This window comes from Pteropus medius, unplaced genomic scaffold, assembly GCF_902729225.1.
Source record: "Pteropus medius unplaced genomic scaffold, Ma_sr-lr_union100, whole genome shotgun sequence".
NCBI lineage: Eukaryota > Metazoa > Chordata > Mammalia > Chiroptera > Pteropodidae > Pteropus > Pteropus medius.
Window position 1 is genome coordinate 267,462 of NW_024349125.1, and position 20,543 is coordinate 288,004.

General features: G+C 38.1%; 1 protein-coding gene across 8 annotated transcripts in view; it reads left to right on the top strand.

The window, feature by feature from the left end:
* CDC14B (cell division cycle 14B) overlaps positions 1 to 20,221 on the top strand; it is a 79,381-nt gene extending 59,160 nt beyond the window's left edge. For 2 of the 8 annotated variants that reach the window (XM_039880435.1, XM_039880442.1), the window contains 6 exons: positions 1,329 to 1,467; positions 1,640 to 1,799; positions 2,518 to 2,615; positions 11,775 to 11,891; positions 16,128 to 16,193; positions 16,482 to 20,221. In XM_039880435.1, coding sequence (XP_039736369.1) covers positions 1,329 to 1,467; positions 1,640 to 1,799; positions 2,518 to 2,615; positions 11,775 to 11,891; positions 16,128 to 16,193; positions 16,482 to 16,518 — 617 coding nt within the window. In that variant the 3' untranslated portion in view covers positions 16,519 to 20,221. The other 6 variants (XM_039880438.1, XM_039880441.1, XM_039880436.1 and 3 more) reach the window with 4 other exon arrangements.
* The last annotated feature ends 322 nt before the right edge of the window (positions 20,222 to 20,543 follow it).

A 20,543-nucleotide genomic window follows, 5' to 3' on the forward strand; every position in this document is an offset into this window, starting at 1 on the left:
CTTCAAAACACGCTTTCTCATTTTTTTTGCAATATGATAGACCTAGAATTTTCAGTGTTCAGTTTCTGGTTCCTTTTTGGTGAAAAAATTTTTCTTGCATTATCTCTGTCCCCTCATATTTTACTGTAATCAGTAAGGAGAAACCAGGCTGCACCTTCAATACTTTGCTTACAGATCTCCTTTGCCAAATATCCAAGGTCATCACCCACAAGTTTTGCTTTCCACAAAACTTGAGAACACAATTCAGCCAGGTTTTTTTGCCACTTTCGAACAAGGATTGCCTTTCCTCTAGTTTCCAATAACATCTTCCTCATTTCCATCTGTGTCTGCACCAAAATCAGTATTAACATCCATATTCCTGCTAGCAGTCTTTTCAGGGCAATCTAGGTTCTTTCTACATGAGCCTTAAAACACTTGTAGCCTTTACAATTCCAGTTACAAAGCCACTAACGCATTTTTATCCGTTACAGTAGCACACCACTTCAGGGTACCAAAATCTGTATTAGGGTATCCAGAGAACAAGAACCAATAGGATGTGTAGTATACATGGAAGGAGATTTATTATAAGGAATTGGCTCACACGAATATGGAGGCTGACGAGTACAAAATCTACAGTGTGGGCTGGCAGGCAGGAGACCCAGAAGAGTCAATGATGCCATTGAAGTCTGGAAGTAATCTGCTAGAGAATTTCCTCTATATCCGAGAGGCCAGTCTTTTTGTTCTGTTCAGATTGTCACCTGATTGAACGAGGCTCACCCACATTATGAAGGATAATCTATCTGTTTATTCAAAAATCCACCAGTCTCACCCAAATACACCTGCCAGGTTGATGCATAAAATTAACAATCATAGGAAATAGTGATAGTTGTCTAGATGAGAGTAAAGGAGGATAGCAGGAATAGAGTAAAAAAAAAAAAAAAGAAATCCCCATGAAAGTGGGTACGAGAGTAGGAAAAACTGTTGGATGAGGGAGAACGATTTGGAAGATTTTAAGCCTGTGCTTTTGGAAACATGACTGTACCAATAATAGAACACATAGAGTAGAAAACACTGCACTTCCTGAGAATCTTTGCTAAGTGATTTTCAATCTTGGCTATACATAGAATTATCTGGGGGATTTTAGAAATCTCTGCGTCCAGGCTACATCACATACTAATTAAATCAGAATTTGGGAGGTTGGAGCCAGATGATTGCAGTGTGCATCCAAACTTGATAACCACTGTTGAGGGAAGCAAAATCATGCCAGGCCTTTTTAAAAAAATTGTACCCGTCCAACAAAATTCTGGAGTACATGAGACCAGATCTGATTGGTTTGTTTCGTTTTCTAGCGGGCCTTGGACGAACGGGCACTCTGATAGCCTGCTACATTATGAAGCATTACAGAATGGCAGCAGCCGAGACTATTGCTTGGATCAGAATTTGTAGACCTGGCTCAGTGATTGGGCCTCAACAACAATTTTTGGTGATGTAAGTAGATGGCGATGTAGGTAATTCCTCAGGAAACACCCGGTTCTGGAAAATGGTTAGAAGTAGAATTTTTCTTAGTCTCCAGTAACAGTAGATAGTCTAGGAAGAGAAAGTTGTTCATATGTATCCTTCTGGCAAAGTCTATTTTGATGTTATTTAAATGTTCTAACAGGAAACAAGCAAGTCTCTGGTTGGAAGGTGATTATTTTCGTCAAAAGTTAAGGGGTCCGGAGAATGTAAAACACAGAGCAGCTGTCTCAAAACTCCTCATGGCTGTTGATGACATTTCAATCAATGGGGTCGAGAATCAAGACAAGCAAGAACCTGAACTGGTAATCGAACCATCCCCATCATGCTGTTATTGCTTTAAATGCTGCTGAGAACCAATTAGGGCATGGAGAAAATTGTAGATAAAAATAATAAAGCACATTTTGAGGGATTATCGTCACACTTTTTTTTATACTTATAGCCCTCTCTAGAAACTTTTTACTTGAAATAGTTAAAACAAGGTTATGTGCCCATAAAACTGAAGTATTTTTTTACTCACTAGGCACTGGTGGAAGAAAGAGGTATGTGGAGTAAGCTCTTTAGTGACACCCCCTACCCCCACTCTCACACACACACACACACACACACACACACACACCTTTTTCCATTTCATGACAGCTGATGTAGGTAACCAATCATTCTCAAATGAAGAACTTTGTAGAACCCAGAGTTTAGGGGGTAGCTGTACTATATTCAGTGGTGGTAAGTAGATGGTGAAATTTAAAAAAGAATGTTTTCAATATTGAAAAGTCATTGTGCCTCTTCACTGTCAATATGTTTTATAACCAGAGTGTTATTGGTTTCTGTGTTTGTGAAAGTCAGTGTTTGGTTGTCTTGAAATGTGACTTGTAGCTTTATTTTGAAAGCAGCAAAATATTTTAGCGTTCAGAAAGTTGAAGTCTATGTTTGTGTGTGTCTCTATGGATAAATGTAACTGCTATGCTTTATTGCATTAATAAGTGCAATTTAAATCATTAGCTCAGTGTTTTTTTACTTATACAGTTCAGTGATGACGATGAAATCAGTGGAGTGACACAAGGTGATAGACTTCGGACTCTGAAAAGCAGAAGACAATCAAAAACAAATGCTGTTCCCCTCACGTGAGTCTGGTTTCCTTTGTGTGGTTGATGTTATTTAATATGTGTATGAGTTCTTTCATGAGCATATTTTCCTGTACATTTTTCTCCATTGTTGCGTGCCCATTGTGCCACTTTGAAATGATTATCTACATTATTTTAAATCTAGGGATGTTGTCTAAGAATCTCTTGGCTATCCTTTGGTTATTTCCATTTTCTGTTGTGACCTCACTAGCCTGAATAGATAGGAAAACAATATTAGGAATGCTTTTTCTCCATGGATAATCACCATGTGAGATCCTCATGAGAGTAGTAGCAGATGTAAACCACAGAATAACAGATTTTCCCATAATTATTAAAAATCGTGAATTTATTTAAACTCACTACCGTAATACAGGTAATTTGTTTTAATATGGTAGGCTTTAATCAGTATGACATGGTGGCTTAATGTCATATTATTTTAGGGCAGCAGTGCATTAGATTAAACTATATTTTGTATTAACTTTTTGTTCAAGGAATTATTTTCAAGTTCTAGAAGATTTAACGTGGGAATAGAAAGTTTTATAGTTACTGAGTGTGTGTATGTCTACTTCTACTTGCTTTAAGTAAGTGGTAGTTTGGATTCAATCTCATGGAACATCCAGGATTGTTTAAATATATATATATATATATATAAAATAAAAAACTTGGCCATTGTACTTTTTTTATAGGGTATTGTTTAGTAGATGCTTCCACTTATGACATTAAATGCCTTCCTTCTAATAACCTCCCTTTTCGTTATGGGGAACCACATTTTCAGCGTGTGTGCATGCGTGCGTGCGTGCGTGCGTGTGTGTGTGTGTGTGTGTGTGTATGAGTGATGGAGATAAATCATTTTATTCGATAAGTATCTTGCAATATAGTAAGGAACTAATGACCTAATAAGTATTGGTAGCAGAGAACAGGCTTCCTTTTTTAATTAAAAGTGGTTCTTCACTGGTATCTCCTCATAATCTTAAATTCTAAAGTAGAATTACACATAAGGCATGGGCCGCTGCCTTGGGAGGTTCCAAAAGAAAAGATCCAAAGAGAAGAATCGAGCTTCCCAATATAAAGTACCACGTGAATAAAAGGCGTTAGTATTGATTATCTTTGCAATGGTGCTTCAGTCAACTAGAATGCTTTAAGGCTGGTGCATTTTATATAACTTGTTTAATTCCAAGTGCCATTTTGTTTTTAATTTCATTGAAAGTCCTTATTTAAAGCCTTAATGGTTATTTTTATTTAGAAACATTATACCCTTTCCAGATAATTATTCTGAAGCCATTTTAGATACGATGAAGGAAAAGGGCAGTGCCCTAGATCAGTGCTTCTCAAACTTCACTGTGCGTTTGAGTCTCCTGGGGGAGGTGGTTAAAATGCAGAGTATGGTCAGTGGATCTGGGGTCCAGTCTAAAATTATGCATTTCTAGCAAGCTTCCAGGTGTTAGAGAAGCTGCTGGTCCAGGGACCATACTTTGTATTGTAAGCCCTAGAAAATTCATGGTTTTGTGTGTTGCTTTTCATTGTGCTCAGCTTTTTTCACTTGTTTTTAAGAATCTGAAGCATTATTAATCTGAAGTTTATTTCTCAATAGCTGATTGCCTTCTGTTCAGAAGTCAAGTTGGGAGTTGGGATGGGAATTCTGCCTAGTCAAAAGTTTTTGTTAAATAAGACATATAGGAGATTTCCTTGTCACTGAGTGTGCTACCTTGTGAATGTGTTTTCTAGAGTTCAAATCACTTGATGTTCTTTTCTAGGAAAGTTGAGGTTATAATTGTCTCTTTCACAGCTGATTGGTTCACGGTAATATAAAAGTAAACGATAAATGAAAACTTAAATTCTAAATATTATGGGAAACCAGAAGGTGACACTAGATGCCATTACATTCATCTTGGTATGTGAGGTTCCTGGGTGAAAATTGAATGTGATCAATGATAGTTGAATGAAATTAACTAGCAAAGACTTGGGGAGGAGAGACCAGCCTCAGTGCTATCATTTGTTCAGTTATTTGGTTACACCCCTCCATCCCCCTAAAAGCAATGAAGGACATAGGCCTTTCTGAAGCACTCTTGGCATAAATTAAAACCAAGTAAAATGGTGAAAGTTAAAAAAAAATATTACAAAAAACACCCCACTAGTTTAGGATCCCCTTTAATTGTAATGGTAATCCTAAAAATAATAGAATAATTCCTAAACTGTTCCTCTTCCATATACAAAATTAACAAACTTTTAGGCCACACTTTTAAAGGAAAAGGCAAAATGCTTAAGTTCTTCTAAGCTCTTAATTATGTGTAAAGACCCCGGGGGGAGATTAGGTTAGTCCCAGCATATTCCCCCTCCTCTTTTTTCAAACTCTTTGCTGTTACAATCATCTTTTTTGCTCTCATTTGTAGCTTTATTGGCCCTAGAAAAGGAGGTCAGTTGGAGATTTTCTTTCTCTCTCAAGTCTTTGTTGTTATTTTAGAAATAAAAGTCTCCTGAGAGAGAAAGTTATCAACAGCAGTTTGGATTGAGAAATGTAAATTCAATGTCTGCCTATCACCACAGGCAAGTTATTTTTCTTCACTATTGGTACTTAGAGCCAAATGAAAATACTTGTAATAAGGAAAGTTAGTGAAAAATATGTAAGTACTGGTGATTCTTAAGAGAAAGTTCTAGTACATAAAATATCATTCCCATTATTGCTTTCTAGTTTACAGTCACTATTTTGAGAGAGTTAGAGTAGTTAGAAATTGTAATAGTCATTTTCTCAGAAAGCCTGTGTGTTCCGGACTTCCATGAAGACAGCAAATCGTGTAGCACCATGACCTCGAAGTGTGATCATCAGGAATGATGGCAAGTATATTGTCTGTGCTCAGAAAGATTTAGTAGATTTTATAACTTCATCCATGCTGCCTATCTTTCTGCATACCGATCATTTCTGCTAGGTTTTTTATGGTTAAATGAACTGCTTCATGAAGAATGGAAGTATGTCTTTCATAGGAATAGGTAAAAATATAATTGGCCTTGAAAATCCTTTCAATCTCCCTTAACAGTACAGTGTAGATGGGTATGTTTTTCATCCTCAGAAAATAATTCCGTGCCATGAGCTTTTCTAAAGGAACAAATTAAAACCTGTAATGTGGACACCTGGATATTCAGACCATTCTGCCTTTAAGATCAATTAAAGAAATAACAGCAAATGAAAATTCGATTGTGTAGAGAGTTCTGTAGTGTTCCTAGGTCATTTATTACTTTCTATGTAAATAGTAAGCCCCTGTAATCTTAACGTATAATAGTAGGGTTTTTTGTTTTGTTTTGTGGAGGAGTAAATGAGATTTGATTTCAGGCCCACCCTTTAGTGTAATCCCCTGTCACCATATAGGATGCCTGTGCCTGTCACATAGTGTTCAGTGATTAAGGTGACAAAGACAATGATAAAGATGGCATCGTAAGCCAGGTCGAGCATTTCTGACTTGATCAGCCCCATACTTGGCACAAAACGGATGCTCACTGGAGCCTTTGTGTTTGGTCACAGACGTTTCTGGGCGACCATTTGGAAGTGTAGTAGTTGGAAGGAGTTACCGCTCTTCCAGCTACAAGGAGGGTTCCATTCTCACAGTTGGAAACTAGACGAGTTTGGGTGCATGAGGAAAATAACTGAGGAAATATACATAGTCCAGCAAGTCCTCACATAACATCATTTCCTTATAACGTTAATGAGATGCCATAGGAAATTAACTCTTGTTAACATCAATTAGCCTATGGCCAGATTGGTTTTGTTCTAGCTTACAGTGTATTGCTTAAAGTCCCAGAACCATCAAAGATGTTGAGTGAGAACTTAATTTTATTAATACATAAGGGAAATTTCCCTCATTTTGTGTTGCCTGGGGTTGGCTATACTTCTATAATCCTTGTTTTCAAAATATGCAGTTTGCCTAAACTCATGGATGAATACAGTTTATGGCTCTATTGAAACGAGATCAATTCTGCTGTGCTGTGTCCATTTATAATTGTGCCTCCTAGGGGTTGGTTATTAGTGATCAGTCTAGAGTTTGTTTTTGTTTGTTTGTTTTTTGGTTGGTTGGCTTTGCCTCCTTTTTCTCCCTGGTTTGGTTTAGTTTTATGTGTGTGCATATCTTGTGCTTTTTGAAGAATTTTAATCTGATAACAACTCTGATTTTAGTATTTTACAATTAAATTAACATGGGGGCGGTTATCCAACTGGAGATTAAGGTCTAATTTTTTGTTATCAAATATCAAATCAGTTAAATACTGAAGACGGCATTTTTCTCCCAACATAAAATAACAAAACTTTCTCCTTGTTTCTCATCCCTTTGCATCACAGGGTGTTTAAAATTCACACGTGGCTTTATTTATTTATTATTTTATATTATTTTGGCTTCCCAAATTTGAACATCTGTTCTTTCCCCTTCACCCCTTTCCAGATGTCCCCTAGCTGTGCTGACCTCTGCACTGTGTAGTGTTGTCATCTGGTGGATTGTTTGTGACTACATTCTTCCCATCCTGCTATTCTGTCTCGATGGTTTAAGAACACAGTAGCCATCAGGACCCTTTGACAAATAGCTGCTGTGTAAGTGCCCCATTCCATTTCTCTACTAGAGCTCACCTCTGGTGTCCAGTGTTTTTCTCATGATGCATGTTTTTCTCACTGTCAGCTCTCCTAGCTTTGTTGATTTGCCTTGGTTTGCCTTTTTCAATAGTTATTTTCCTTAAACTTCTCAGTTAATGGGGTGGTGGCAGGGAGGGAGGACTTCACGATTCTTTTCATACAAGGGATGTTAAAAACAACACACTTTGTTTTAAAGTTGTACTTAAGCTTAACAGATTTTTTGAAATAGCAGTTTAAAAAGTCAGGGAACTAGCTGCTTTTCCCCATCAAAAATACTTAGTTTGGGTTAGTTTTCTTTCAATCACTTGACTGTACAGCTTTCCTCTAGTTTTCTGTAGTAAATATCTTTAGTATGTCCTTTCCAATCTAGCAAAAATAATTTTCCCACTGATTTTCTGTTATTCGTAAAGATTTGACTTTGTAGCCAGGAAGTCTAGTGAACACTGAATCCTGTTTCACCTCTGATTCTGCCATTGTCCACAGTGTGCTCCCAGCAGACAGCTGCTTCCCTAATAAGTCTTCTGTTTTGAGTTTGCAGGGTTTTCTCCTCCACTTGTTTCCCTTCTCCCTTACAGTTAAGTACAATTTTCAAAACTTGATGTAAAACAAAAATAGGAAAGCAGAGATGACTGGAGTCCTTTGCTCATATTTGTATTTCTGCCTCACCTCATCACTCCGAACTCCCTCCCGCTTTCCTTCTTTCCCAAAAGTAACCAAATGCCTTTATTAGGTTAATATAGACAGAATTTGTGTTCTCTTGATATCTTTCATCATTAAATAATACCTTCACAGTGGAGAGACTTCTTTTCTGCAGAAGAATATGGCAAGAAGCTTAACCAGGGAACATCCAGAGTTAAGACCAAGAGCACAGAAAGGAGGGTGTACCCGGTGAGGCTGCGGTTGACCACTACCCTCTCATGTCTAGCCTGCATTCTTTTTTCTCTGAAATTTTTTCTTTAGCTCATGTTTCAAGAACTTCTTTCGTTCCAACTTGGACTTAGGACTTATAGAGAAATACAAAAGTTTCTTCTAGGATCTCCTCCAAAGTAAAATTCCATGGCAACCAACTTTAATGCTTTGTGGTTTCACTGAGTGTCTTCAGATGGCTAGAAAAGATTGTGAAATCTAGCAGACGCCATCTTTTCAGAATTAAGGAAAAGCTGCTTACCATGTTTGTATTTATGACATTTCCTTAAATATTAAATACAAACTTCTTATCGCATAGGCAGAGATGCTGCATTTCTGATGATGATTATCCTTTTAGGTGTTTTTTTTTTCCTTTACTTCTCTTGGTAAACTGAGGTTTTTACATATTCTGACTGAAGGGCATCACATGCTACATAACTTTATACTTCTCAAACTATTCCCAGTAGCAAAGTTATCTCAAATAGGTCGAATTCTAAAAGGGTGGAGTTGCTAATAATACTTAGGTGCTTCATGATTGTATTATTTTTCCCAGGGTAAGTTTTAAATGGACTCCATCGGGCTCTTCTTTTTACTATTCTATGTGAGATATAACCTTTTTTGTTGTTGTTATTACTGACATGTACCATTGCATTAGACCCACAGCAGAGTATTCAAGTTAGCCTGACTGATTCATTTGGAATTATGGGCACAAAACCTTTCAGCAGTAACAATGATGTAAAGAAGTTTAATCCTTGTAGTTTTTTGAGGCGATTACTCATGGGCACTGTTGTTGGTATTCATCTCTGTTGGCCGATGATGTAGCATCACCTAATATAGGCTGTTATGTGGCTTGCCTGGAGAACTCAACTATAATGACACCTCAACTATGTGTCAAACTCATAGTGGGAAAGGCAAGTCCGGAGGTTGCAAGGGCCTCAGTCCCATCATTTTGAAAGCTTGTTTTGTATCACTGGTTGACAACCAGTGTAGTCACACTGATGGATTCTTTTCTTGAAATTAAACATTTGTGTTCAAAGCATTTCGTGACTTGATAAGTGAGAGACCTGGCTTTTCAATTTTTGCTTTGCCGTATGTCTCAAGTTGCAGATAACATGTGTCCAGTATTTGAAAATACTGGGGTTCAGGAGATGCTGCAGAGAAAAAGGTGAATTGCAGTATGGGCAAGAGATAAAAGGTAGGATTGAAGATTCTGCCCAGGAAAGATGGAAAGGAGAAAATACATATGCCCAGTATTGCTCTGCAAAGCCATGTGATTGGCCTGGTTTGCAAGGCGGGAGGTAGTGCTTTCCCACTTGCCCAATGGCAAAGCGAATGCTTCACATGTTGCCAGCTGATCCCACCTTATCAGGTGTTGCTTGTAAGATGTCACAGGTACTAAGTTTCTGGGTGTTTGCCACTTTATTGGTGCATAACCTACAGATGTAATAACTGCTCTATTGTTAATGCAAATAACTGATGACCTGAATCTTTATTGGTGTAATTAATGCATTCCAAATGTCAATCATGCTCTTATTTTCAAAGTTCCACGTAGATTATTAGCTATTAATATTATATTGCTAGACATTTTTATGTACACTAATTTTATAGATACTTAAGCATACTTTAAAAAAGATGTTTCCTGTCAGTCTAAAATTTTATTTAGTAGTAATTTCTTATCTGGAATAGAATTTAAACATGTTGGTAATAGCTAATTTAAGAAATAAGGACTTAAATTTCCTAAGCAGGAAATGTATTGGCTCTTGTTTTTCCTCATATTAATGATTTTACAAGTGTGGTTGTTGTCTGTACTTTTGGCCATAAGTGGCTTCATTTGAAATAGGTATGATAGTTCAAAAAAAAGCCAACAGGAGTCTCATTTTCTCTATTTGTCGAACTGGAGATGAAAACCCTGAGCCTTGCCTTTCAGGGGAAAGGCTTCAGGACATAGTAGCAGCCCTGCGGTGGGCCCGGGCTTCTGAAATGGCAGTGGAAGCTTCTCTGGCGGTTTTTGTTATCATTTTACTTTATGTCGTTTTACTTTATGAAAAATTCTAGATTCGGATCTTTACCAGGGACTACTAAATATCTCATTCTCACTTTATATAATCAGAATTTGAAAATAAATACTTTATTTCAGGGGTAGAATTCACACGCCAGGGCTGTGGTGTCTTCTTTGATCATACAGCTGTGTCTGAATATATTTTTTCTATTTTGTTAGTACAGTCAACATTTAGGACGATAAAACTTTATGAGAAATTCTGAGTCACCATTGGCTCATTTAACTAGGATCAGTTTCCCTCAGTGAGATGGAAGGCCTGTTTTCATAAGGCTTTCAGAAATATTACGTACATGGATAAAGTGAAACAGGTGGGAGAGCTGCAGCTCCCTTTGCCCTCCCACGCTCTCCCCCAAACAGCTTGAAAACCACTGGCCTCCCGACATCTGCTCTAGTATAGTAACAACCCACTGGTTTTTTAGTGATGAGAAGTTAGCATTATACTAAATGTTGAATATGCTGTGGTTTGAGTAATACTGAGATTATAGGAATTTACTAATCTGTACCTCATTTTAAGGACCTGGCTTTGGTTGTTAACTATAACACTGTGGTAATTGCAAGCATAATAGGTAGGACTCCTAGTTTATCGCAATGGTTTCTTTTTACTCTTATGAGTTGGGTTCAAGTGAGTTATTATTGGTTATCTCACTTTTATGTTTGGGTATGAGAGGAGGAAGCTTTTTAAAGTCTGTTTTCTCTCACAGATAAATGAAAATTGAGAATGTATAAATGTGTGTGCATACAGTTCAGTGTTCTGGCCATTATCTCTTGAAAAAAGGAATTGCATATAAAATCTTTTGAGGCGATCTTTTTGATGTTTTTTGCTATTTTCCCTATGACAATTGAATGAGGGGTTTAAAAACACCTTCCACTTAAGAACCGGGTATTCTTTGTGGGCTTAAGCTCAGGGTGTTTTTTCTGGTTCATGAATTTACCTCCTGGGCAGTTTACTCCCATCAGCATTAGTTCTTTGAGATTTTCAGAGTTTAATTAAATCAAATTTCACAGAATTTAAGCAGTTTCACTTTCTTGTTAATGGTAATTGGTGATTTAGTAAGTAGTTATAATCGACAAAACTCAAATTTTGTTTGAACATATTTTCAAATTTTGAAATGTTATATAAAATTGTTATTGACTCAGTGTTTATTGCCCATACCCTCGGCTCTGAGGAATGAGTGTCGTACAGATATTTATATTCACATTCTTCACAATTTGGGGGCTTTAAATGACTTCTTGTTTTCGTGACTAGAATTCTGAGAATCTACTTTTACTTTTGGACACAAAAGATTTGTTTTACTGATTGATTTCTTTGGTGCGGGGAATTGCTAAAAATGCCAGGTCATTTGTTTTCCAAAAGCAAAGTACTCCGATTATCTTTGTGTATAACCTTCATAGGGAAATGAGATGCTTCATTTCAAAAGACTTTGGTGTAAAAACGTGTTTCAGTTTTTTGGCAAATGTGTTTATGGACAATCCTATCAATTCACAGTAAAATAATTTGCACTAAAGTGCAAAAATGCTTTCTTCTGTCAAGTATTTGAAAATTGTTTCAGTGAATATAATCTTATTTTTTTCCAACCGTTTCCAGAGTAATTCTTCAGTCAAGTGTTCAGAGCTGTAAAACATCTGAACCTAACATTTCTGGCAGTGCAGGCATTACTAAAAGAACCACCAGATCTGCTTCAAGAAAAAGCAGTTTTAAAAGGTGAGAAAAGAATCCTACTGTTCTGAAAAGTTCTAAGTGTTGGTTTTCCAGTTTAATCGTCTGGAGCTAGAAATGAAGATAGGAAAAAGCAGAGTTCCTATGATGGGAAATTAATCAAATGTGTTTGATTTGTTCATCATCTAAGAAAATTTATACCATTTTAACATAGGCTTTTTTTTTTTCAGAGACAATTTCATGGTCTCTGAGTTATAATATGAGAAAGTTGAGAATGTTGTATATTAATATATAAAGTTCTTAATTAAGAATTTCCGAAACACTCTGTCAGTACTTGGAGGAGATCTTTCTGTGTATCACATATTGCATACATCATAATCGTTGGAGAATTTGCTGCAAATAAGTGTGACGGTGGAAATATGCAAACTTGAGTGAAGTTGCAATCCTTCTTTACCGAGGGATTGTCTTCTTGGCCACAGTCTACACACCCAGCGGGGCTCATTCTTTCACTTAGAGCCCAGCATCTTTCACTTCGTTCATTAATATAGGCTTTGACAAGAAAATGGACATGTTTATGACCAAATCCATTACTCATTATTGTCTTTGGATGTTTGTCATGAACTGAAGGCAGACATTTTATTTTTAACATATTCTAAAAACGTCCCTTTTGAGGGAAGAGCAGAAAACCCACATACTGTCATCTCAGGAGTGGAAGGCAGGCACCTTTTTGTATTTGTGTATCTTTGCCTGGAGGTGGCAACCCGTGCAGTCCTGTAGAAGGTACCGCATTCATGGCACAGCGTATCTTTTATAATAGACGACAAGAAGCCTGAAGGTAACCTGAACCAGACTTTAAAACCTCCTTCACAAATTTCCTTGCTTCTTTTTATTTTTCCTACCCTCATATCATTGAGGTTTGGGCCTGAGCTGCCTATCTTCAGTGCTGAGTGAGTCTGATGCAGTCCCACAGCAGCCTGTGTCCTGAGGAGCTCTGTGACAAACCCCCGAGAGGTCCGCGCATCTTGCTTTTTTAAGGAATTTTTCAGTTCTGCCATTTTTCCTTTTTGCTGATTCTTTCATACAATTTCACTACATACTTTTACATGTATGAGACTCCGATTGTGCCCCAGTATAAGTACTTACTCATGTTCTTAAATTGAAAAAATTTTTATTAGAAAGGTATCAAATACTCATACTGATTCCATGTGAGAAGAATGTTAGAGAAAACCAAAAAGTCAAAGATTCAGGTATATTATAATGGAAAACCAGAATGTTATTTATAACAGAAAGAGGAAGTGATCTAAAGATTGATAAATTATTCCAAACGAATCCAGAGTCATGTTCTTAAAGAAAATTTAGTGATCTGGATAAATGCTTATGAAGCAATAAATGAAAAGAGCTACACGTAAAAATTATAACAGTTCTGATTGGTAGGGCATGTGGGGATTTTTCTTTTTATCATTTTCTTTCCCCACCCCCTCAACATTTCTACAGTAAATAAGGCAAAATGGGAATATTTTAACTTTGACACTTTTAGGTGAATTAAACTACTAAAACTTCAAATAAAATGCCTGCTGTTGGTGATAGGTAGACATGTTTTGAATGAACATATTCCTTTTAGGTACAGTTGGTGAGGCTTTCATTACAGTCGAGTGTGTCTTGCACATTTAATCTGCTTTCTGCTTTTTTGGATTGTGCTCTTCAGGTTTCAGGGATTCTAATAGATTACAGGAGCCGGTCGGGGTGTGCCCAGTCGTAACTTGTTCCTCTGAGGGGCGTGGCTGTGCGACAGTTTTTCCATCTGGGCCTTGTCTAGTCATCTAAACTTGTGCTTCTCAGCAGAGGTGGTTCCTGATTGCAGTGAGCATCTGCCTGAGGTCCCTGGACCGGATGCTCTGAGGGGTTAAAATCCAGTTCAGACCGAATATGCTTAACTAAATATTGAATCGGCCCAAAGCAGTTTCCAGGTGTTGGGGATAGTGCAGAAAAACAAAAAAGTCTTCTTTTAAATTTCTGAAATGGACTTTAAGAGATTGGGAGGGGCAAGGAAGTAAACCAGTGAGAGTCAGCAGGGTTTCATAGTGCGTTTAACCATCCCCTTCCATACGGGGTCTCCTCCGCCTTTTTCAAGGCTTTGGCCTGTGTTCACATCACCTTGTGGGCCACCTATGGCTCACAAAAGACAAATAGATCGTGTACAGGTCCAACTTCCTGCTTCTATGAAATGATGGGAGTCAAGGCAGCCCAGCTGGAATCTGAAGCTTGTATCTTATCGAACAGTATTTTTGGAGGGGGAGGAAGGAATTAACACATTTATGCATAATCTGATTAAGGAAAAAATAATATGAGCTAAGATTATTGGATAATTTAAAAGTATTGAACAGAACTCTTTTCTTTAGACAACAATACAAAAAAAGTACACTCTTTCAGTGTACATTCATAAATGCTTTCAAGGCACCAGGGTTGCCAGTGGGTTGTTACTCCTGTTTGCAAGGCCTTTTCTTTTGCAGGTTTATATTGTTCACACATCATCACTGTTATCTCTATCGTGCCACAGGAACTTGACCTTTCGTTTCCACATTCTGTTCTGTTCTTAGAGGCTTCCGGGATGAAGACCTCACCTAAACTTACTTTCCACTGATACGGCTCTTTTGACAGTTTACTGAGAAGCTCTACAACTTTGAAGAATTTTTTCACAAACATGTTAAAAGAGCAAATATTTGGGGACTGAAAAAATATGAGTGTTGTAATAAGCCATTTGTTGGGAAGAATCGCCATCATGTTTCTCTCATGTATCCATTGAATGGAAGCCACATCTAAACCTCAGTCTTGTGTGACAGGCTCTGCTCTAGCAGCCATAGCAGTTCAGGCTGCGATGTATATCTCGTGGTAGGTAGGATGCAGCTGACCCTCAGTGCCAAGGAAGTTCTGTGTGGTACCTTCCTCACCCGCTTTCCCAAGTTGGAAGAAGCAAACTAATGGCCCTCTATGCCTCTCACTTCCTATTAGAGCTCGATACCCATTTTTTTTCTTTTAAAAATTAGTAAATCCAGTGAAGAGTCGGCCTGTTTTTCAGTGTTCTCGCATTAACTCTCTGAAGAACTCTTTTAGAGTCAGCCTTGAAAATGCCACCATCGTGCTTCCCATTGAGAACCTGCAGCCACTTACCTCATTTGATATCATTCACTTCCTGTCTATACATAGCTCATAAGTGCATGTTTCTGTCAGCTTGTACTTTCTTTGCAGCAGTATTTCATTTCTTTCTTCCTCTTTTCTTTTTTTAAATTATAACTTCATTCATTTTCTAAGAAAACTGTCATGTACAAGAGCCTTTTTTATTCCAAGTTGAATCGTTGGGAACCATCACTTTCTGTTTCACCTGTTAGACCTACCTAATGTTCATCGTTTCGGGGTATCTTGTGCCTGATTATTCGTATTGCGAGGGCTCTTTCCTCAGCCTCTGAAACCATGAGTCTCTTCACAAGCCCTTCAGTCGAGCATAGCTGCATTTAGGACCTTTTTTTTTTTTGGACTTTTTTCTGTCTTCTCATTTATGATTCTCACCATCATCATATTTGTCATTGCTTCTTGTTCCTTAGAGTCTCAGATCTCAGTGTCTGTTCCATCACCTCTGGGCTTTAATTTTTTGTTATTGCCATTGTCACCAAAAGTACATTGGTGTAGAAGTCTCAGAATATATCTAAATTTTTTTAATGCTTGTTGCCTCTGACCTTTTGAAATACTAATCTTCCTTTGAAATTCCAGATATTTTCCCTCTTGTCAACTGACCTGGACCTTTATACTCAATACTCTCTTGAGGTCTGCGAAAACAACGTGATGGATTTAGATGAGCTGCTCTGATAGAGCACCGTCATCATCCAAGCGAGGGTCACCTCCCAATGGAAAGTGGTTTTTCTCACTCTTTTCTTTTGCTTTAGTTTTTCTCTGAGAGTTGCTATTTAGTTGAAAGCATATGGAATAAATCAGGGAAGGAAACAAGGGAAGTAGGGTGTGAGGATCAGTCCAGGGCAGTTATTTACAAACAGACAAGGGTCCTTCGGGCGTCCTGCTTCTGTCCCCTGTGAGGAGTTGGCAGCAGGTGGTCCCCTCGCGCTGCGCAGCGCGTGTGGGGAAGGCGGGGAGCGAGGCGCGGGTGCCTTTTGCGCTCTACTAAACTGGAAACTGCTTGAGGTGCCAGAGCTTTTCTGTGACCAAATTCTGGCTTTGGAAATAATCAAGTAACACTTCTTTATCTTTTCATTCTTTCCGCTTTTCCCACAGCCTGGTTCCTCAGAGGGAAAGAAGGAAAAGGAATGCTTTGCAGCAAATGCCCTTAATGGCATTATGGTACTCTTATTGCTCTGCTGCTTCTGCTCTCCCTTCTTTTTTTTTGTTTTTTGTTTTTTTATTTTTTGCAGAACTGAACCTTTTTCTGCTCTGCTTTTCTCTCCTGTTTGTCTTTATGGTTGATATTGTACTGTCCTTTCCAAAGTATCTGTTATTAAAGAATTATACAAATTGTATACTTTTTAGCATGTCAGTATTTTTTATTATGTTGCCTTCCTTGTCTTTGATAACTACATATGGGACACTTGAAGACCTTCATGGTAAAATCCTTTTTTTTTTCCCCTGTAGTCCGTCCATTTCAAGGACTAAAACAGTCTTGCGTTAAGTAAAAACCCGTGACCAGAACTGAAGGAAGACTCTAGGAACAGAAAACTACAACAGGACTTAGCACAATTTATTGGGAAACAAAACAAAATTGCAAAAGCCTTAGCTGCTTTCCACCTAAGAAGTTCATTCAATGAAGAAACTGTCCACTGGAGTTTAAGTAACTACATGAGTTTGGGTACAAGTGATGACTCGAAGATGGTCCAACTCTCCTTTTGTAGAAATGTCTCAAGTTGAACCACAAAAAAGCTGTTGTAAATTTAGTCTCAGGTGTAAATATCAAAGCCCTCTGTTATCAGGAGAGCTGACTACTCTGTGTGGTGCATGTGTGTCCTTGTGATGGCAATCATTTTAGCTGCTGGCCTTCAGAGGAATGGAGGAGCTGATGGAGATTTTTTACCTATTTATTTTCTGTTCACCCTGTGTCAAAATTTGTAAAGATAAAAACAGGCATTACTGAAATGGTACTTCCTGTAATTTGATACTATTGGTGTAATCATCTTCACTTTAATATTTGTAATACTGTTGTAATGTTAACTCTGTTCAGTACCCAAGCTGCTTGTCTTCCACCAAAGAGTGCTTTATTAACAATAATCTGTGAAAACCACATTTGAAGACTGTTGCATGTCGTGATACAAAGTGTTAGTTATGCTGGTAACCTTAAAACTTGCAAGTGAATATTAAGAGTAGCTTTAGAAGACTCAGGAGGAGAAATTGGCTTCAGAGTTGGAAGATTGTTTTAAGTCATTCCATTTTATGTCACTTAGGAACTGAAGAATTTCAAGGCTGCCCATTTTTGGTTACCCAGTCATACAAATTAAAATAATATTTCCTTCCATGCGTAAAAAAAACCCCTACACTTTTGGTGTTTCCCCTTGGAAACAGTGACCCCAAGTAATGGTGGCTTTGAAAAAACTTAACTGCTTTATTAGGGTCTTTCTCTGTAGCATTGTGGACATTTTTGTTATGTGCTCAGCCTAAGGCCATTCACACATTTTTTGATTTCAGTGATAGTTGTTCACATCTGGATTTCAATTCTTTATGACTAAGACACTCACTGTTGCCTTTGGTTAGGGAATTAACTCTTTGCAGAGTGCCTTCTCCCCTCCCCCTGCAGAAACACAGCAGAGTCTGTCTGTGTGATATAAAGCAATCACAAAAACAGAGTTTATTTGCTGATTAAAAAAATTGGGGCCCAAAATATTTTGAAATCACCTTGGTTACTTCTATAATAAGAAGTGAATGGTTTTAGTCATTTTTAACCAAGGTTGACCTATTCTAGTTTGGAGAATGGGGGGATACACTATTAAAAGGCAAAATGTCTTCACATTACAAGATGAATGAATTAGGTCAGTAGGCAATTCCATTTTTAAAAAGCTGCCTTTTGCACAGAACTATGAGGAATTAGAAGTGGTTGGGAAAAACAGACCAAAGTCTGTTAATGCAAAAATAATTGGAAGACCTAGGCTCCGCTTTAGTATTTACTCTCTCAGAGTAATTGTGAGGGTGACTAGCTTCGAGGCTCGGGAGATGGACAACGCCATTGTTGTGGCCAAATGAGCAGCTCTTCCCCGTCAGGCGTGTGGGGATGGGACTGCCAGCTTTCACACACTGGGAACGGTCTCAGAAAAATACTGGTTTTCTACCCCTGGATGTTCTTCACAGGCACAAAGACTGACTTGCCTGTTGGGAAGACTGCTTTTCAATAAGCTTTGGGTGGGAAGAGAAACATTCCATTTGCTGTGTTGTGCTGGGAGATAATATTAAATATTCAAACTGCCCAGGCATAAAACATTGAATTCTCAGGGCAATTCTTCTTCCCTTTATACTTTTAAAGGCTATCTCTTGCATCAGTAACCCAGGTGGTTGTGAAAATCAAATTTTCATCTGAACTGTTCTTGATTTGGCTTTTTATTACGTCAGAACAAGTAAATGTGCTGTCCCCTCCCAGAGATAAGCCATTTGGTGTCTTGGCCAAGAGTGAAAAATTTGGGCTTCAGTGTTAACCACAGTATTTTTTTATTTTACGAATTGCCTTTTTGTGTTGGCAATGTTATGTGTTCATGTTTCCAGCTAGAATTGCGATCACTGGAGTTCTTTCTAAAAATCCTTGTATTTAACAGGTTTGTTACTGAAATAAGTCATAGGAAACTGTGATTTGATAAAGAGTCATTTCTTAGAAAACACAAAGGACATAGCACAGTATTAAACCTATGGGGGGCCTATCTAGAATCAGGAAGTCTCTGAGTCAGGCTGAGGGAGACTTCTTTCCTGCTCTGAATAAGAGTGGACTCTTTTTCCCCCAACTGAACCTTTAACACACTCAGAATCTTCTGCGATTCTGATTTTGAGTCCTTGTTATAGAAGACCTTGTTGCTGTGGAATATGAAACAGGGCATGTCAGATGGAGAGATTCCTTTAACTTAAATAGATTTGAAAGTACACCACGATAGTTTTCATTGGATTTAAAATTAGAATTGAATATTTTTAGATGCCCTTGAAGCTTTCTGGGGACTCAAATCATCAAGAGTCAAGGACAGTCCAAAGGAAGGGCATCTGCAAGACTGGGTACCTAGATGTGTAGACAGACTTCTGTTTCGTATTGCTAAAGAAAACCTAGGAATCTCTACGACCTGTCAGTGAAGAGGGCGGACCCCGAGCACTGCCTCACTAAAACAAGTAGCCTTTCTTGTCAAGTGTAGCTGCTTCCTAGTGGCACCGCTGCTCTTCTAGTCTCCAGAATTATTCTGTTCCAAACTTGATCACCTTAGCCTCTCACCACTCACTTTCTTCCCTGCCCTCCTACCCCTCTCAGGGGTGATTTCTACCTCTTTTCTTGGGCCCAGACCAGTTTTAGAGGAGTGCCCCAGTGTTCTCACGAGGCAAAGATGTTTCCTTTGAGGGCCTGATCCCCACTCGGTGAGCTGTGTGGGCCCTCGGGCATCTGGCTGGTGGTGTGCCAAGAGCTCCGGGAGCCTTTCTTTTGCTTGAATCACTGTTCATGACACATGAGCAATGTACTCCTTCGATATTCTAAAAGTAGCTTAACTGCTTCTCTTCATTTTAAATAGTAATTATTGTACTTTGGAAAGCAGTGCTCATCAAAAACCATAAAAACCTACTTCTTTGATAGTTATCTCCCACTGACACTGTCCTTGTGAGGCTAGCTGCTGCTCCTCCATTTCTCCTAAATCTGAGTATTCTCCCTGTCGCCAGGTGGAAATACTACAGATGTGTTTAAAAGACTGGACAATTCACCTATACTGTGTAGGAAATTACCTCCTTAATTGCCCAGTAGAATTAAATGTCAGCAGATATGTTCATTTGATTATAGTACTGCAGTTTTATATTAGTAATTTGCAGACTTTTATCTAACCTGCACTCATGTACAGATTATTAAAAGTTTTTAAATGTAACTGATTAATCACTATTTGATCAACCATTGTCTTGATTTTTTAAATTAAAATGTATATTTCTAATCATATTTTATAAAGCTGGAAGAACTGGTTGAATGAATGTTTATTTTCCTGAAGGTATTTTTAAGATAAAGCTTCATAAAGGCCTGTAAACTTTACATATCTATGTAGTTTGATACGTATTGTTGCATTTGGAAATTGTGTTATTGTTAACTGGTTTTATACAAAATATTGAGTAGTGGAAATTGTGTAATTATAATCATGTAATTAAAAGTATTAACCAAATAACCTTTTGGTTTATTGTATTCCTTACCATTCTGAATTGTGGGAGGCAGTAATTAAAATATATAAAGCAGATGATAACCTTCAGTGTTCGTTTGCCAGGGCTGCGGTAGCACAATACGATGGACTGGGAGTCTTAAACAACAGAAATTAAATTAATTTTCTCACGGTCCGGGAGGCTGGAAGTCCCAGATGACATTGTCGGCAGGATTGGTTTCTTCTGAAGCCTCTCTCATTGGCCTTTTCTCTGAGCACTCCTATCCCTGGTGTCCTTGTCTGTCCTTATCTCCTATGTCACCAGTCGGATTGGATGAGGGCCCACCTAATG